The sequence below is a fragment of the Prinia subflava genome (genome assembly GCF_021018805.1).
Source record: "Prinia subflava isolate CZ2003 ecotype Zambia chromosome W unlocalized genomic scaffold, Cam_Psub_1.2 scaffold_37_NEW, whole genome shotgun sequence".
Taxonomy (NCBI): domain Eukaryota; kingdom Metazoa; phylum Chordata; class Aves; order Passeriformes; family Cisticolidae; genus Prinia; species Prinia subflava.
This window is the reverse complement of record NW_026960612.1, coordinates 407,777-427,987: the sequence shown is the minus strand read 5'-3', so window position 1 is coordinate 427,987 and position 20,211 is coordinate 407,777. Positions and strand designations below refer to the sequence as shown.

Here is a 20,211-nt window from a genome sequence, read left to right as displayed (position 1 = left end):
CATGTACCGGTTGTGCCAATTTAGATTTTCCAGGTACATCTGTTTCTCAGACAGAGGGAATTACTGCATCTTCTACTTCTTTAGGAATATTAGAAATTGGTTTTTCTTTTATCATCAAAATCTTTTCTGTCTTAGACTCCGGAATTTTCATTACGAGTTCACTATTCTCAAAAGTAATTACTGCCTCCAGTGCTGCCAGTAGATTGCGCCCTAAGAGCGGAGTTGGGCAGTCTGGCATGTATAAGAATTCATGGGTCAAGATCTTATCTTCAAAGCTCAATTCTAGGGGTTGCAAGAATGGCCGTACCTCCTCCTTCCCTGTGGCTCCAATGACTGCTGCTGACTTGTTCCCGATTTGCCCCTCAAGATAATTTAGTACAGAATGTGTGGCCCTCGTGTCAATGAGAAAATCTACGTCTTTTCCTTCTAAATGCAAAGTCACCATGGGCTCTCTTGATCCTGGCTCCCTCTCATGTAAAACCATGACCCTGGCTACACCATCCAGCTGATGCTCACTACTTTGATTAAACATACTGTCTAACTGAGGCTGACCATTCTGGCTAAACTGGTTTGGACACTCCCTTTTCCAGTGTCCCTCCATCCGACAATATGCACACTGATTCAGACTTAATCTACCATGACTAGAACCTCTGCCAAAGCTACCTCTATTAACGCCACGACCACTTTTACTACGTCTCTGCCCCTGTCTCTGTAAAACTGCTATAAGGCTTTGCCCCTGTTTCTTGACAATTTCTCTGTCCCTCTTATTATAAACTTTCCAGGCAACTTCTAGGAGTTTATCTAAGTTTCTTAACTCTTCCCCTTCCAGTTTCTGTACCTTTTTCCTAATATCTTCTTGTGCCTGGCCCAGGAAAATAAAGGCAAGCTGAGTTCTTCCTTGCTCACTGTCTACTTGAAGATCAGTATATCTTCTTTCAGCGGGTGTGGGCGGGGGAGCAGGATAGCTTTGAGCAGGTGTATGTGGAGAAGGGGGGGTTCTCTGAGCAGGCGGAGGAGGGACAGGCACCTGGGCAGGCGGAGGAGGGGCAAGCGGAGGAGCGGCTGGCACAGGCAGAGGAGGATAATTACCTTCAGCAGACAAAGGTGGGGGTGAAACATATTGTGCTGGCGCAAGCGAGGGGGGTGTAAGAGAATCAGGTGGGGTCAGGGTGAGCGGGGTAGAACTTGGTGTTGAGGGGGCCGTGGTGGTTCCGGGAGCCATGGGAGATACCAATAATTCCGATTCCAGTTCATCTCTTTTTTCCCCTAAAATTTCACTTAAAACTGCATGTTCCATACAATGCTTATTTTGGACGCAAGCCAGACACTTATTATTCTCAAGCTTCATTGCTTTCATTTTGTCAAGCCACAAAACCGGTTTCTCAAGCAAGCACAGAAATAAGTCAATATATGGTAATTGTTCTACCCTTCCATCTTGTGTACAAAGCGATCTAAGTTGCATAATAACCTTCACATCAAAAGACCCGTTTTTCGGCCACCTCTGATTTTCAGGCAAAGCGTATTTTGGCCAGTGAACATTACAATATTCAATCAACTTATCTTTTCGTAATTCCTGACCGAAGTTCCCCTCTTTCCAATGTGCCAACAAACAACCCAACGGAGAAGAACTTGGTATAGAGGCATTATTGCTGCTCAAAACCTCTTTTAACCCTTTTAGTTTCTCCATATTACAGATACATAAAAACCACAGATGCCGAACCTGCAACGCTTTTGCGATGTCTGACAGACGGCTGCCTAGGCAATACCACCAGGAATTCCTTTTGCCCAACCAAGCGTAGCTTTCGCTGCGTCTTAATGGCAGGCCCCCAGACCAGAGAATAAAGAACCTTACCTCTCACCAGGGGTCGTTGTGAGCGGCGAGGGTCGCGGCTCCGATGGGCTCCCCGAGAAATCACCCGGTGCCGGCTGGAGCGTGATCGGGTCGCGGGGTCCTGGCTGCGCCCACAAGGTCCCATCTGGGTCGCCAAAAATGTTAGCGTAGGAAAACATATAACCACACAGAGGCGATCATATGCGGTTCTTTATTCCAGCGCGCGGGACACAGGGGTGATAATACACCCAAATCTGATGTCCAAAGGATACGGAGTCGATTCGTGATTTTTATAGTTTAAATTATACACATGTTAACTAACCCCCACCCCTAGATACTGATTATCCTATTCCTTAGTTACTATCTTAAATCATACCTACGCTTCTACCCTGATCCACACTTGATTTGGTTAAAACAATAGCATGGAGCTGTTTACAGAAGCTGACGCTTGTTCCCAGCTAGCTGCGTCAAGTTCCAGTTGTACGTTCTCTACTTTCCTCCCCCTACACATTACTCAATCCAGAAATTACATTTTTTAACCCTCCACCAACAAGAAGAGTGTTTGCTTGAGGTCAGTTCCTGCACAGGGTAGCCAATTTAGCTGTTGAGCAGTTGCCTTCAGTATGACCTTTCTTTGTTTTGTTTCGGCATGAATTCTGCCATTTTGCCTGCCACTTTTTAGCAGACTTACAGCCTACATCCCAGTACTGCTGGACTATGTCCTTGTCTTCTGCAAGTTCACCTGTCTTTGCCTTTTTCCTGTAAAGGCCCAGTGCTTTCCTGCTCTCCAAGCATCAACACTGACACTCTTTCCATGCTGAACTAGAAAGTTCTATTCAGGATGCTTTTTGGCTGGACCCTGCCCCCAGTACCATAGCCAGCATATCTCCACATCCCCTATTACCTCATTTTAGGGACCATTAAAGCTGAAATTATAAAGTCTAGATTGCAATCTTAAAATGCTCGTGCTTTTTGTTAACAGTCACAACAGTTCATGTTATGTGTCCCATAAGTAATTCAGGGGGTTTTTTTCCTACTACTTATACAGGCTCAGAAAACAAAAAAACCACCTCAAAAACCAGCTCCTGTGGTGGTTTCAGTTGCACCAGCTTTGCAAGATCCATTGGTCAAGAAACCAGAAATGAAGTTAAAACCTGAGACCCCACCAGCTTTTCTGGCATTCAAGAGAACAGAAGTCAAGGTAATGTAATTTAAATTTACCAGAGGAAGAGTTTGTTTCACTGCACAGATAATAGGGTTTTTCTCAACTACACCAATCTTTTCACATAAGAACCATAATTGAAAATAGTCTCCTACACCGTGTGGACTGAGTAGTACCACAGCATAGTGGCTTTGCATGAGCACTGAAAGAATGGGGAAAACACCTCACTTTGTTAGCGTAGGAAAACATATAACCACACAAAGGCGATCATATGCGGTTCTTTATTCCAGCGCGTGGGACACAGGGGTGATAATACACCCAAATCTGATGTCCAAAGGATACAGAGTCGATTCGTGATTTTTATAGTTTAAATTATACACATGTTAACTAACCCCCACCCCTAGATACTGATTATCCTATTCCTTAGTTACTATCTTAAATCATACCTACGCTTCTACCCTGATCCACACTTGATTTGGTTAAAACAATAGCATGGAGCTGTTTACAGAAGCTGACGCTTGTTCCCAGCTAGCTGCGTCAAGTTCCAGTTGTACGTTCTCTACTTTCCTCCCCCTACACATTACTCAATCCAGAAATTATATTTTTTTAACCCTCCACCAACAACTTCACATGTGAATGCCCCATCCCTGGAAGAGTTCAAGACCAGGCTGGGTGGGGCTGTGAACAATCTGGTCTAGTGGAAGTCATCCCTGCCTATGGCAGGGGGTTGAAACTAGATGATCTTTAAAGTCCTTTCCAGAACCTGAACCATTCTATGATTCTATGAATCATATGAAATACATTATTTGCTCTCTCTCCTCAAGTAACTTAGATGTATTTTGACACTTGGAAGGCTTTTTCTCATGGCAAAAGTGGCCTTGGATTTAATGATCTTGAAGGTCTTTTCTGGCTAGATGGTTCTATGATTTCACAGTAGGGGAAGTGTTCCTGACTCTGTGAAATTTAATTTAGGAGCTTCTTAAATATAATCTTATCTAGGAGGTGGCATTCTTGCCCATACTAGGAGGGTTGGAACACGATGATCTTTAGGGTCCCTTCCTGCCCACACCATTCTGTGAATCTCTTCAATGATTCTCTTCTGCAATTCTGTGTTGCCTCATGTTTCTGTCTGTCTTGGTTTGGAAAGACAGGTATCTGTCAGGGAAAACTGGAGTTTCCCTTGGAATTGAGAATGTAAAAGCCCCCTCCCTCCAAATTATTACAATTTTGCAATTAGGAGCTTTCAGACAAAAATATGGGAATAGGAATAGAAATTTCTTTACTAGGAATATAAAAAAATATACAAATGCAGTAGTACAAAAAAAAAAACCCCAAACAAGCAAAAAAACAAAGGTCCTAGAAAACCCTGACAGAGTCAGAGATATGACCTGACACCCTGTTGTCAGGGTGTTGGAAGCAGTCCAAATAAGTCCTCCTGGAGTAACAGATGTGGTTCTGTGAAGTAAAGATGATCCTGTAGAAAAAAAGGGTCCAGTGCTGGCAAGATGTGTCCGGTCTTCCTCCGAGAATTCAGTGGAAAACCGGCTATACTGGTGTTTGGGATTGCAGGTTTTATGCTGGTGGAAAGGCTTTGGCTCCTCCCACTGAGTGGAGCATCTCACAATGGAATGAAGTAACCTTATCAGTCATGTGAGAGGCCTTAAATGGCCCATTCACAGGTGATGTCCTTCGGAGGAGGATGGGTGGAGGAAGAGATAAGAAGGCACTGCCTTATCTGGTGTTATCAGTTGTCCCATTAACAGAAGGCATCTGCTCTCTTCCCCCCCTAGAGTTACAAGAGATAAAGAACAATATGTCCCAACCGGTTCCAACAGATGAAAATAGAATACACATTTTTGGTTACATTTTTCAACCCAAGACATTATCCACCCCTTATTCTATTATCATTTGTATCATATCCAAATCAATAAACTCTATTTTATATATATACATACACAATGAAACCTTATACACAATTCTCAATTAAGATTAGGTTTCCCTGTGGCACACAACAGGTTTCTCCATCTTTCTGCATTACCCACCAAGCATAATCAGGTCCTTGAGCAAAAACAATCCCACAGATGGGTTTGCCCTTGCCTGAGGTGGGGTTTATCCAAACAGTCTTTCCTAAAATACCTTTCATGTGTACCAGAAGGACTTTATCTCCATCCACTGTGTGCTAGGGTTCAGACTGGGCAGGACCAGCTTTATTGATGGAGCCTCGGGTGTTGACCATCCAGGTGGCTTTCGCTAAGTTCATTTCCCAATCCTTGAAGGTCCCTCTGCCAAGTGCCTTCAGGGTAGTCTTAAGTAGTCCATTGCACCGTTCAACTTTCCCAGCAGCTGGTGCATGATAAGGGATGTGATATATCCATTCAATGCCATGTTCTCTGGCCCAGGTGTTTATGAGGCTGTTCTAGAAATGGGTCCCATTGTCTGACTCGATTCTCTCAGGGGTGCCATGTCTCCACAGGACTTGCTTTTCCAGACCCAGGATGGTGTTCCGGGCAGTAGCGTGAGGCACAGGGTAGGTTTCCAGCCATCCAGTGGTGGCTTCCACCATGGTCAGTATGTAGCGGTTGCCTTGGCAGGTTTGGGGAAGGGTGATGTAGTCAATTTGCCAGGCTTCCCCATACCTATATTTGGACCACCGCCTGCCATACCATAGGGGCTTCACTTGCTTGGCCTGCTTGATTGCAGCACACGTCTCGCAGTCATGGATAACCTGAGAAATGCTGTCCATGGTTAGATCCACCCCTCGGTCACGTGCCCACTTATAGGTGGCACCTCTGCCCTGATAACCTGAGGCATCATGGGCCCATCGTGCTAGGAACAACTCTCCCTTGTGTTGCCAATCTAGGTCTATCTTTGACACTTCTACCTTCGCAGCTTGATCTACTTGCTCATTGTTTTGGTGCTCCTCATTAGCCCAACTCTTGGGGACGTGGGCATCTACATGGCGGACTTTTACAGGTAGCTTCTCTACCCGAGCAGCAATGTCTTTCCACTCATCAGCAGCCCAGATTGCTTTTCCCCTACGCTGCCAGTTCGCCTTTTTCCACTTTTCCAGCCAACCCTACAGAGCATTGGCTACCATCTACAAATCAGTGTATAGGTAGAGCTTTGGCCACTTCTCTCTTTCAGCAATGTCCAGGGCCAACTGAATAGCCTTGAGTTCCGCAAGTTGACTCGATCCACCTTCTCCTTCAGTGGCTTATGCACCCTGTTGTGTGGGGCTCCATACGGCAGCTTTCCACTTCCGGTTCATCCCTACGGAGCGACAAGAACCATCAGTGAAAAGTGCATAGCGTGTTTCTTCTGCTGGCAGCTGATTATACGGTGGAGCTTCTTCAGCATGTGTCACTTGCTCTTGTTCCTCTTCATTGGTGAGATCAAAGTTTTCACTTTCTGGCCAGTTGGTAATTACTTCCAAAATCCCAGGGCAGTTCGGGTTTTGAATACGGGCATGCTGAGTGATGAGAGCAATTCATTTGCTCCATGTGGCATTGGTGGCGTGGTGGGTAGAGGGAACCTTTCCTTTGAACATCCACCCATAGTCAGGGTTCCAGGAGGAGTTGTGCTTCCATGCTAGTCACTTCCGAGGCAGCTTGAACTCCTTCGTAAGCAGCGAAGATTTCCTTCTCTGTGGGAGTGCAGTTGGCTTCGGACTCTCTGTAACTTCACCTCCAGAATCCCAGTGGTCGGCCTCGAGTCTCACCAGGCACCTTCTGCCAAAGGCTCCAGAACAGACCGTGGTTCCCAGCTGCAGAGTAGAGCACGTTCTTCACATCTGGTCCTGTCCTGACTGGGCCAAGGGCTACAGCATGAGTAATCTCCTGCTTGATCTGGGCAAAGGCTTGCTGCTGTTCAGGGCCCCATTGGAAATCGTTCTCCTTGCAGGTAACCAGGTAGAGAGGGCTCACAATCTGGCTGTACTCAGGAATGTGCATTCTCCAAAAGCCTATGGCACCTAGGAAAGCTTGTGTTTCCTTCTTGCTGGTCAGTAGAGAGATTGCGGTGATCTTGTTGATGACCTCAGTGGGAATCTGATGCCGTCCGTCTTGCCACTTTAATCCCAGGAACTGGATCTCTTTGGCAGGTCCCTTGACTTTGCTCTTCTTGATGGCAAAACTGGCTTCCAGGAGAATCTGGATGATCTTCTCTCCTTTCTCAAACACTTCTCTTGCCGTATTCCCCCCCACAATGATGTCATCGATGTACTGTAGATGTTCCGGAGCCTCACCCTTTTCCAGTGCAGCATGAGATAGTCCATGGCAGATGGTGGGGCTGTGTTTCCACCCATAGGACAATCAGTTCCAGGTGTACTGCACTCCCCTCCAGGTGAAAGCAAACTGAGGCCTGAATTCTACTACCAAAGGAATGGAGAAAAACATGTTAGCAATGTCAGTTGTGGCGTACCACTTTGCCGCCTTGGACTCCAACTCATACTGAAGTTCCAGCATATCCGGCATGGCAGCGCTCAGTGGTGGTGTCACTTCATTCAAGGCCCGATAGTCCACAGTCAGTCTCCATTCTCCGTCAGACTTGTGCACAGGCCAAATGGGGCTATTGAAGGGTGAGTGGGTTTTGCTGACCACCCCTAGGCTCTCCAGCTCTCGGATCATCTTGTGAATGGGGATCACGGCATCTCGATTCGTCTGATACTGCCGGCGATGCACCGTCGAGGTGGCAACAGGTACTCGTTGCTCTTCTACCTTCAGGAGTCCTACTGCAGATGGGTTCTCTGATAGTCCAGGCAAGGTGTTCAATTTCTTAATGTCCTCTGCCTCCACGGCAGCTATTCCAAAAGTCTACCTGAGTCCCTTAGGGTCTCTGTAATAGCCATTCCTGAGAAAGTCTATGCCCAGAATACTCAGAGACTTTGGGCCAGTCACAATCAGATGTTTCTGCTACTCCTTCCTAGTCAGGCTCACCTCGGCTTCCAACAGAGTAAATTCTTGTGATCCCCCTGTTACCCCAGCAATGGAAATAGGTTCTGTTCCCTCATGTTCTGACGGCATTAGGGTACACTGCGAACCAGTATCAACCAAAGCTTCATATTTCTGTGGCTCTGATGTGCCAGGCCATCAAATCCACACAGTCCAAAAGACTCAGTTTTCCTGTGCCTCTTCCTGGCTAGAGGCAGGGCCCCTCGAGCACTGGTTACTATTCCCTTCATGTGCATACATAGTAGAGCTTCCTTCAAGGGGATCCAACACAGCATCCTCACTTTTGTAATACCTGGTGGTTTGGTCATGGGAGGCTGAGGCTACCTTCATTCTAGCGGAACCCCCTCGGTTAGTGTTTCTCTCCTTAAGCTCACACACCCGTGCTGCTAGGACAGAAGTGGGTTTCCCATGCCACACTCCCATGTCTTCCCAATGGTCGCGCAGAAAAAACCACAGGTCAGCTCATGGCGTGTACCCTCTCTCTCTAGCTGGGGGACGTTGGGCTCTGATTTTGGGGCCTGTAACTCACACCGGTGCCACGTGGGAACTGTTCCTCCTCATCTCCTCCCTCAGCTCCCTCATCTCCTCTTTAAGTTTCTTAACCAAGGCAGAGACATGAGCCTGCATTGGGCCATTGATCATACTCTCATAATTTCTGAGCTTGTTGGCTACAGAACCCACTCTGTCGGTTGTCCTCAGCATTAATTGATGCAATGAATGTGGTGTATTGAGATGGTCCTAGAGTTGCCAGATTCCACAACATTTGCCCAGTGCACCTAACCTTATTGGGGTCATTATCGTGCTGTCTGCTCCTCCCAAAAAGTACTTCTAATACCGTTATTTCCCTCAGCGGTTGGATCCCTTCCACAAGAGTCTTCCAGCGCATTCTATGGTGGTGTACCTGCATTCTTTCTCTGTGGACAAACTTCTCCCTTACACTCATCAAAAGGCGCTCCCAAAGGAAAGGGGCCCTGGCCCTGGCTCCCTTAAAAATACCTGATTCAAACCTGAGTCCTGGGTCAAGGGTCCCAAATTCCTTGCCTCACCACTATCTAGTCACACACTAGACCCATAAGGTCCCAGACCCAAAGTAACCAGGCTGTATAAGCCTCATGTCCCCGTTGTCCAATATCTTTTTGCAGATTACTGAGACTTTCATACGACAGGGACTCGGTGATGATCTCAACCTGAGGCTCCCCTGTGGGTTGTGAGGGCCCTCCTTTCTTATCCTTATTACCTAAGTTTGCCGATTTCACCTTAGACTTCTTTGTTTCCACAGGGGCGACTGCTGCTGGCTGTGACTGCCCCCGTGGTTCAGCTGGAACCTGGATGGTTGTAAAGTCTGTGGGTTCCACTGCTGCACCATCAGACTCTCCTTTGTCAGGGCAGGGGTAGGGTTTCCCATCAGCTGGGGCTAATGAGGCTACCACAGGGGAAATGTACTCCCTTAGCATCTGGCCCGTCTCACCTATCTCCTTCACCCAGTCCAGGTGGTTTATCTCTGAGGCGGGCTGTTGGGCAGGGTCAGGCTCTGGGGTAGTATCCTTATTCTCTGGGGTAAGTATCAGGGTGGTTATCCAGGTCAATCTCCCCTTATCTCTGAATGCAAAATAGATTAAGTGGCCTCTAAGCAATACCAGCCATTGTATGATATCATTAGCATTCAGAGAAGATTTAAACCATTCAAAAACTGGTAGGGTAGACCTAAAGAGCTGGGTGAAGGGTTGGGAAAAAATTTCCCCCGGTGTCATTTCCTCACAGTGGGTACCATTGTTAAAGTAACCCCCAAAACACACAGTTAGGGTGTGATAGCTCTGAATCCATGTGCCTGCCTTCCAGAGGAAGTTAAAAATCCATTAATTCCTCACCTTATTAACCCATAAAATAAACTGGATAACAGCCATAGTAGCCTTAGTTATAGGGCCCATGTTTAGATAAGGGCCTGCAAATGGCAGAAACACAGCCACAACCACATGCCACCCAAACCAGGGCAAACTAGACGACATGATGCTGTCCAACAAGGCCTCTATATCTAGTACACAAAAACCTAAGTCACCCAAGAACTGTTACTCCTTTTCTCAATGCCCTCATACCCCACCTTGGACACCAAATTATGACTTGGTTTGGAAAGACAGGTATCTGTCAGGGAAAACTGGAGTTTCCCTTGGAATTGAGAATGTAAAAGCCCCCTCCCTCCAAATTATTACAATTTTGCAATTAGGAGCTTTCAGACAAAAATATGGGAATAGGAATAGCAATTTCTTTACTAGGAATATAAAAAAAATATATACAAATGCAGTAGTACCAAAAAAAAAACCCCAAACAAGCAAAAAAACAAAGGTCCTAGAAAACCCTGACAGAGTCAGGGATATGACCTGACACCCTGTTGTCAGGGTGTTGGAAGCAGTCTGAACTAAGTCCTGGAGTGACAGATGTTGTTCTGTGAAGTAAAGATGATCCTGTAGAAAAAAGGGTCCAGTGCTGGCGAGATGGGTCCAGTCTTCCTCTGAGAATTCAGTGGAAAACCGGCTATATTGGTGTTTGGGATTGCAGGTTTTATGCTAGTGGAAAGGCTTTGGCTCCTCCCACTGAGTGGAGCATCTCACAATGGAATGAAGTAACCTTATCAGTCATGTGAGAGGCCTTAAATGGCCCATTCACAGGTGATGTCCTTCGGAGGAGGATGGGTGGAGGAAGAGATAAGAAGGCACTGCCTTATCTGGTGTTATCAGTTGTCCCATTAACAGAAGGCATCTGCCCTCTTCTGCCCCCTAGAGTTACAAGAGATAAAGAACAATATCTCCCAACTGGTTTCAACAGATCAAAACAGAATACACATTTTTGGTTACATTTTTCAACCAAAGACACTGTTTTTCCTAGTTAAAATATTTTCAAAAGGTCAAATTTTTTAAAGGTGGTAAACCAGAAGCAGTGTAATAAATAACAGAGTAGTCTAATAAAGCATTACCCTTTCTTAGGAAAACACAACTTTGACTCAAAATCAAAGCAATTATTCATGTTCTCAAAGTTGTTTGCCGTTACTCTGCCTGCATGCAAACCATCATGGATACTATTCAAATAAAATGACAAGGAGATCTGCTCCTTTTTAATGCCTTTATTAAAAAATCAGGTCTGGGTGGGGGCCCACGGGGTCGCACACACCACTGCTGCTCCCTTTGGCGACATGGAAGAGGAGGTGGGCAGCTTTGCTACACAGCAGAGCTGGGGCTTCCGTCCTCACAGGCGTACCTGGGAAGTCCTGTTGAGCTCTTTGTCGGGGGAGGGTAGGGTCCTGCAGATGAAAAGCTGTTTAGGTCATGGTGACATAGTGGAGATGCTTTGCTTGGTGGTTTTATCTTCTCCACTGCTACGCCAGTCTAGGGGTACTGTTTCTAGTCTTGGATTTTGCACTGGCTCATTGTCTTAAGGGTTCTTTATCTCTGAGTAGTACCCAGTGTCTCAGTGTCCTTTCATTTGCATATTGTGTGCCATTTTGGGGAGCAGAGGCTATACCCGATGGAAAAAGGATACAGGTAAGGGACTGTTGGTTAGGGTAATTAACAATATGGGTGATTAACAGAGTCTATGCATTCATCTTGGTGATCAACATTTGACATGGGAACAATGAACAATTAACTGAACATGGTAACAATTGATCCACTTATAAACTTGTTCATAACACCAGGATGGGTATTGCTGTAGCACTTATACTTGTGAATTACTTTTTTCACTTCAGCAGAGTTTTTTATCTGCCTGAACAGGTTGTAAGAACCGGGGCCTGATTTCTTCCATCAGCTTTACTGTTTAGAAGCTGTCTGGGTATACTATAAAAGGAGTATTACTTGAATAGAGAGGTTTAGTTTTTCTTTTCACTCTGCCATTTGGTGTAACTCTTATTTAAATCAACATATCCTCACCTGTAGCCTGGGGATTCTAGGGTTTAAGGTGTGGGAACTCAGTGTGGATAGCACAGTACTCCACAGCCAAAGGGAACCCATGTGTGCAGAAAGTTTGTCTTTTGCAGTACCTGAATGGGAAGAGACTATAGGATAGTACTTTTTTTTTTTTTTTAATTCTATCTGTGGTACAAGCTGCTAAGAACCAAGAACAAAGGAAACAGTTTAGATACTGCTACTTTGACATTAAGACTGTAATAAATGTAATACCTAATTGCTCAGTGTCTGATTTTTGTCTGAGCATCTGTCAGCTTGTTAAAAAGTGACACCTGGGAACAACAGTAAACAAAAAAGAAGGCAAGCCACCACCTTTTATATAGTTCACAAATTTGGGTTTTTATTGTTTATGGAGGGATCACAGTGCTGTGTGGTAGTCTGCTAAATGTACAGAAGAAAGGGGACAAAAGGTATTATTTGTTCTGTGTGCCTGGGAGATTAAAAGTTGGCTGCACCTGGCATCCTTTCCTGTTAATGTTAGTACTTTTCAACTGTGGTGACCAGTGATGAAATATTGTCCACTGGGTGTTCCTGGCAAATGAACTGAATCAGAGGCTCAGTGTGTTCCTGCTGGGGTGTGTTACACAAATAGATGCTGCTATAATAAGAATGCTTATTTATTTTAGACCTTAGCAGCACTTTCGGGGAACTCTGCCAGTGCAAGTGTTTCCTCTTCAGCAACGAGTGGCCTTACAGGATGGGTTGCATTTGCAGCCAAAACCTCCTCTGCCAACCCATCAACTGCCAAACTGGTATCGACAGTACAGAGTGCCGGCGGGAAACCTGCAGGTTCTTCAAATAACCAGAAACCCGTGGGTTTATCAGGCCTGGCAACTTCAAAAACAGGACTGGGGGCCAAAATAGCTTCTGCCAACAACAGCACAAACCCCGTTCAGCTGAAGCCTCCCCCGCCGCCGACCCTGGGGAAGACGACACTGAGCCACTCGGTGAGCAGCGACAACTTGAGCAAGGCCGGGCTGCCCAGCCCCAGCAGCGCCGCCCCCAGCACCAGCAGCCAGGCCGGCGGCAGCAACGGCAGCGGTGGCTCTGTGGGGAGCAGTGCGGGCGGCGACGGCAAAGCCGTGGCTGACACCAGCAACCAGCCAGCATCCGTGAAGGGCCCCACCTCACAGGAATCCCAGCTCAGCGCCATGAAAAGGCTACAAATGGTCAAGAAGAAAGCTGCTCAAAAGAAACTCAAGAAGTAGTCTGGCTGCTTGCTGATGTTGTCGGTTGCATCCCGTGAGACAGCGGCAATGGTGTTTTTCTTAAAGAAAATCCCCCAGGTACTGGACTGAAAGAGGTTAAATCGGAAGCCCAAACCCTATGTTATAGAGAAGGTCAAACTTTAATAATTCTTGTTATAAATGCCAATACGATATTCCAACTAAAATAATAATTTGATTTATTAATAAAGATCGAATTACAGAATTTCGATAAACCCACCAACAGCGGAGACACTTGACAGTCTTTTTCCCGGGAAAATGCCAAGGGTGAACTGTGAGATACAGAACCTGGCAGTCTGCTATCTCCCCCAACGGTTCACAAATTTGCCCGGTTCGGGGCTTGGTTTTTATACACTTTATTCTGTCCTCGGCAATATTTCCTCATATTTCCCTTTGTTTCCCGACTAGCTATACAAATTCAGGAGTTTCCCCGACCAGGCTGAAAAGAGTTCTTTTCTCAGTTCATATGTTAATGTCCAATTTCTATAGATCCTTATGGTTGATGAATAATCGAGATATAGATGATATTGCTTGATAGTGTGATAAATGCCAATCACTCGCTTTTTGAAATTTATGAAAATTTAATAAAGAATAAAAATTGGTTACAAAAAAAAATAATACAATAATAAAAGTTCAAAAAAGTTTTCAGAGACAGGACAAATAATGAGACACTAAGAGCAAAGAAAAAAAAAAAAAAAGGCAGTCCGGACTGTCGTCCCCCCTCCCTCCCAGACAAAGGCTAGGAAAGAGAAGGGCCCTCTTCGGGAGGAATGTCCCCTTTTTGAAGACAAAAATTTCAAAATTATGCAATCTTTATCTTAAGACAGACCCGTTTGCCCAGAGTCCCCCTTCTAATCCTTGGCGTCCAGGAGTTGGGCTTGACCAGGTGGTTTGTGTGGATTCAGTCTGTCTTGACCAGGTGGCTCCTGTGGATTCAGGGAGATATGCATCTTTTCTTCTGAAAATTCTAAGGGGGGGTTCTCTTCTTCTTGTTGTAACTGTTATCTCTATTGAGAAACACCTCCGGGCCTCTCCCTTTTTTTTTTCTTTTCTTGAGCTAAAGAGAATATCTTACACACAATTCTTTTATTACTAAAACTTAATGTTAAAAACTACATTTACTATATTATTCAAATGTTAATATAGCATAACTTTTCTACCTAGCATATTGCATATAGTAAATATCTGCGTAGAGCTACACACACACAACAAGCCTTTTTCACAATCCCTCCTCTTGCTTTTTATAATAATTTTGGCTCGAGCAGTATTTACTGCTTTCCTGCATCTATTCTACATTCATTTTTTTCATAAATCAGTCTAGCTTCCTGGAGGGGATCTTCTACTCTATCTTGTTTCTTTAATACCATAATCCTTTGCACCGTTTTTGTTGTATCCATCCTTTGATCCATGGTCACTAATTGCATTCCTTGAACTACACTAGTGATAAGTCGAATGAAACAAGGGATCAAACAAGGGAGGAATATTAAACCAGCTGTAGCACATAAGAGGAAAAAACCTAGTTTCTTCCACCATTCTATTCCTAGTACATTATCCCACCAGCTGGTACTTAACATGGATTCCCACTTCTGAACTGGTACATGGGCGATTTTTCTAATATCATTGACTATATCCAGGACAGCATCTCCATTGTCATCTATTTTTAAACAACAATCCGATGTATTGAATTTTCCACAAACGCCCCCTTCTTCAGCTAACAGGTAATCCAGGGCTAATCTATTTTGATACACAGCTGCTCTGATTTGAGTTTGTTGTCTGGATATTAGTTCTATTGCCCGACCAGTTTTGTTTGTTATTATCTCTACAACCGCCTGAAGCCTTATGATACGATTTAACATATAAATGGGAGTTCGATATCCCCAACTCCCATCTTGTGCCCAGGTGGCTGGTCCATATGTTGCCAGTATGCGTTCAGGGGGCCACTCATCATCTCCCCATTTTTGGAATCCTCCAATTACATCTCTCTTGCTTCTTTTTAGATTCTCATAAACTGGTATCCCTAAGTGGTCCCCTTCAGGTCCGGGCAAAAGAAAAAATCCTGGTTGTATGACACCCAGAGTACAGCTCCCTTTCCACTTGGGGGGAAGTTCTGGATATGCCCTTTTCCCACATATCCAGAACAAACCGTCTGGAGCTTTCCAGTAACCCAATTTTTGCTCATCCATATTTTCCCAAAATTTAGAAATCTCTGGGATGCCAACATAGGGATTTTTTCCTGTATCATTACATTGAAAAAGCCTGATTTTATTATTATATTTACAATTTCCTTTTTCTTTTTTCTGGATCCAATACATAGTAGGTTCTTCTGGGATCCACCATACAGAGGTTCCATTACTAACCTTATATCTTTTACAGGGAGTTTTTCCTACTTCATGGGTGAACTTTTTCCCTTTATGCCAAAGACATTCTTCCCCTATGACTACTGAACTTAAAATCCATCCCCCTGGCCGATTTTCTCCCCTTATACTTGTTTGGTTCCACTTAAGAAGCTCAATTGGGCCTAAGCTGCTGCCTTTCCACGGCCATTCTTCTGACATCAAAGCCCCTCCACAGACCCAACAATTGGTTACGTTAAGTTCCTTGCTTATTCTTTCTCCCAGTTCTACAAACAGATTTTTACCCACCTGAGAAATATCTATTTCTTTCTCTAATTGTTGTTCCAATTTCTTATACAAACCATCAAGTGAGATTGGTACAGGTTTAGGTGGTGGTGTTGGCCTAATTTTTTTGTCTATCAATTGTTCTTTTACCAAATCCTTTGCTTTATTCCCAGTAATGTATGTGAAACACATCCATTTCTCTCCTTCTGGGCATTCACGTCCCCCTAAATTTTCTGCAACCCAGTAATTTTTTCCATTGTGCTTGCAGTGTCCTAATGTGGAAAGGTGATAACAGTGACTGTTGACATGAGTGTGAGAAATAAAGAAGGAGCCTCGGTGTCTTTGCATATACAGTGTTCGGTGACACCTGTAGCATGGCCTGGTCAATTCTCCAAATGGGAAGAGCCAGAAAATGAGTGACAGAACCAGCAGAGGTCCAGTATGGCTTATACTCCCACCTCCCATGCCTATGGGGTTGCAGCCCACAGCAGGTGTATGTGATCTTCTTGGTGGCGAATATAGGGGCCAATCTGGTCTTGCCCTCTCGGCTATTGTCACTTTCTTTTAGCTAATTTCCAGGCAAATCGTTTCTGACACTCCTTAACAGTGGTCTCCCACTTTTCCTCAGCTATCTCCCGTTCAACAGGCACTAATAATTCCCATCCACACAACCAAGTTATTATTTCAGTTGCTTCAAGTTCTGTTTGGATAGGGGGCTCAGGTGACAATCTACACTTTATGCAACGAGAACGTCGTTTGTGTGAACTACAGTACCAATTTTTTCCACAGCTCAAACACTTACATTTAAACCAACTAGCATGTCTAGCATTCGGGTGAATCAAACAGGGTATTTGGCATGGCAATGAATAAGGTTGTAATTCACCCCCCTCCTTATATAAATCACAGGCTAAGGCCAAAACACAGGGGTTTTCTGTCCGAAACAGTCCCGATCCTCCTGTTTGTGGCGGCAGTACTCCTCCCCAGGGAGGGTACCGGAGGTGTCTCAAAGTTTGTCCGGGCGGTATTTGAAACCACTGATGCAAGTTCGGTTTAACTCCCCAATCAGGTTCAACCCTGCGTATGTTTCTTGGATCATTCGGATCCTCCCAGTTCATTATTACTCATTTTCGCTTAAAAGTTAATTTCGTATCACCCGGCTCCGAGGATATCGTCCACTCCTTTGGCTTTTCCACAGGTCCTTTGATTCTGTTGGCGTGAATCCACCCTCATTCTCTGGTTCGGATTGCCGTCTCGGTCGTCAGCAATACCTGAAAAGGACCTTCCCATTGTGGGGTTAAAGATTGTTCTTTCCATGTCTTTACTAATACCCACTCCCCTGGATGAATATTATGGATTTTAAAGTCTAAAGGGGTGGTTTGAGGGATTATTCCTTTTAGTCTTAAATTCTCAAGAGTTTTTGCAATTGTGTTAATATATCCCTTAACACTCCTTTCCCCTACTTCATAAGTAGCATTTTCATGTTTGGTGGTCAGAAAAGGTAACCCAAACATCATTTCATATGGTGACACTCCCAGATCTGATCTGGGTTGTGTTTGAATTCTCAGTAATGCTAAAGGCAAGCATTGTACCCATGACATTCGGGTTTCAACTATTAATTTGGTTAAAGTTCTTTTTAAAGTTTGGTTCATCCTCTCTACTCGGCCTGAACTTTGTGGGTGCCATGGGGTGTGTAGTTCCCACTTTATCCCCAAAGCTTGAATTAATTGTTGTAACACTTTTGACGTAAAATGTGTTCCTCTGTCTGAATCTATTCTATTAATCATTCCATATCTTGGAATAATTTGTTCCAAAAGGGTTTTACTTACCACGTTAGCAGTAGCTTTGGTAGTGGGAACTGCCTCCACCCAATGAGTTAGATGGTCTGTTATTACTAATAGATATTTCCATCTTTGAACTTGAGGGAGTTCTGTAAAATCTACTTGAATACTTTGAAATGGCCTTAAGGCTAATTCCCGACCTCCCCATGTGGTTTTCCTCATTACCTTCTTGTTTACCCTTTGACAAGTTATGCATCTTTCAGTGATTTTCTTTGCTACCCCATAAATCCCAATGCACCCATAGTTTCTTAAGAAATGATCACACAAAGCTTGAGTGCCCCAATGAGTTTTCTGATGCATGTCTTCTAATATTCTTCTAGTGAGTATTTTATTGAGTATTTGCCTTCCATCCGGAAGTCTCCACTTCCCTGATTCATCTTGTTCACTGCCTATCTCTTTCAATTCTTTTTCTTCTGTTTCACTAAATTTTGGAATTTCCAACATCTCCTCATTGGTAGTTAATACCAACATTACTTTTTCCACTCCATTCTCTGCTGCATCCCTTGCTTCCTGATCTGCCAAATTATTTCCCCTTACTTCTGGAGTTACTCCCTTTTGGTGACCTCTAATATGTACTACAGCTATCTCTTCAGGTAATTTTAAGGCTTCTAGGACTTCTAAAATGAGCCCCTCATGTACTAATCCTTTTCCTCTTGAATTCAGCAAACCTCTTTCTTCCCAAATTTTTCCAAAGGTATGTACCACTCCAAAGCAATACATGCTGTCAGTGTAAATTGTACCCCTTTTACGTGCTAAGTGTTCCAGTGCCCTTTTTAGAGCATATAATTCACAGGTTTGAGCTGACCAGTTTGAAGGTAATTTCCCTTTTTCAATAGTTTGCATGTTCTTCCCATCAATTACTGCATATCCTGACATTCTTTTCCCTTGTAGGCATCTGGAGGATCCATCCACATAAATTATTTCTCCTTCTAGAAGGGCCTGGTCCTCAAGGTCTTCTCGAATCTTTGTCTGGTATTGGATAATTTCTAGACAATCATGTATTAAGTTATCTGTTGGTTCCCCATATAAAAATTGAGCTGGGTTCAGGCTTTTATTTACTTCTAATGTCAAATCATCACTGTCTATCAAGATCGCTTCATATTTTAGCATCCGAGAGTCTGTCAACCATTTTTCAGCCTTTTGGTTTAACACATTTCGAACTGCATGAGGCGTGCACACAATTAGTTTACCTCCAAAAGTCAGTTTACGACTTTCTTCAACTAGGATTGCAGTAGCTGCTATAGCTTGGATACATACGGGCCAGCCGTGGCTTACTGGATCCAACATTTTTGATAGATAAGCCACTGGTTTCTTTACTCTTCCCCACTCCTGAGCTAAAACTCCATAAGCCACCCCCTTTTCTGTATTTACATACAGATAGAAGGGTTTCGCTAGTGAAGGTAAGCTTAAAGCTGGTATCGAGGCCAGTTTTGACTTCAGTTTTCCTAATTTATCCTCATCTTCCTTGTTCCATCTTATATCATCTCCCTCCGTCAATTTTTTATATAAAAATTTTACAGCCTGTGTGTATCCTTCAATCCATAATCTACAATATCCCAATAACCCAAGTAGTTTTCTGATCTCCTTTTTAGAAGAGGGAGAGGGAAGGGCTAATATTCCCACAATTCTTTCGGGGCTTAGCCTCCGATTTCCCTTACTTATTAAGTGTCCAAGATATTTTACCTCTGGTTCCACAAATTGCAGTTTCCCTTTTGATACCCTCAATCCTTTTTCTCCAAGAAAATTTAAAAGCTTTATAGTAGCCTCTCTGACTTCAGCTTCAACTTCTCCTGATAGCAAGAGATCATCTACATATTGAATGACTTGTATCCCAGGAGGAGTGGGGAAAGTTTGTAATATGGTTTCTAAAGCTTGCCCAAATAAGTTCGGAGATTCAGTAAACCCTTGCGGCAATTTCGTCCATCTCAATTGCTGCTTTCTCCCAGTTTGTGGGTCCTCCCATTCAAAAGCAAAGATATCTTGGCTCTCCTCAGCTAATGGGCAAGCCCAAAAGGCGTCTTTAAGGTCCACCACACTAAACCACTGATGCTGGGGAGGGACCTTACTTAGGAGAGTATAGGGGTTTGGTACAACTGGATATCTAGTCCGAGTTCTCTTGTTTACCTCCCTTAAATCTTGTACCAGCCTGTAACTTCCATCAGACTTTTTTACTGGAAGAATGGGGGTATTATGAGGAGACATACAGGGTTCTAGTGTACCATCCCTTATCAGTCCTTCTATTACCGGCTTCAAACCTTCCCGTCCTTCTAATGAGATAGGATACTGACGCACCCGTATGGGACAATCTTCTCTCTCAATTGTAACTTTTATGGGATCAATATTCAATCCTCCCCTATTTCCTTCAGCAGCCCATACCTCCTTCTTAATTTTCTTTTCATCCTCCTGTTCTAATTTTAATATTTTAGCTGTCATCTTCCCATTTTCTGGTATAACTCCTATTCCTAATTATATTTGGAAGTCTCGTCCCAATAAATTACTGCCTGCCCCCGGGACCAGCAAAACATCTCCTACCCAGAATCTAGTTTCTCCCTCTATTAATAGATTTTTGATGATTGGAGCAGAAAAACCTTCTCCTTTGGCACCCACTACCTTTACAGTCTCTTTACTTACTTT

General features: G+C 44.1%; 1 protein-coding gene across 1 annotated transcript in view; it reads left to right on the top strand.

Annotated features, from left to right (window-relative positions):
* Positions 1-13,340, top strand: part of LOC134565155 (integrator complex subunit 12-like) — a 42,151-nt gene extending 28,811 nt beyond the window's left edge. Inside the window, 2 exon segments of the mRNA XM_063424607.1 lie at positions 2,880-3,032; positions 12,522-13,340. Coding sequence (XP_063280677.1) covers positions 2,880-3,032; positions 12,522-13,103 — 735 coding nt within the window. The 3' untranslated portion in view covers positions 13,104-13,340.
* Positions 13,341-20,211: the final 6,871 nt, after the last annotated feature.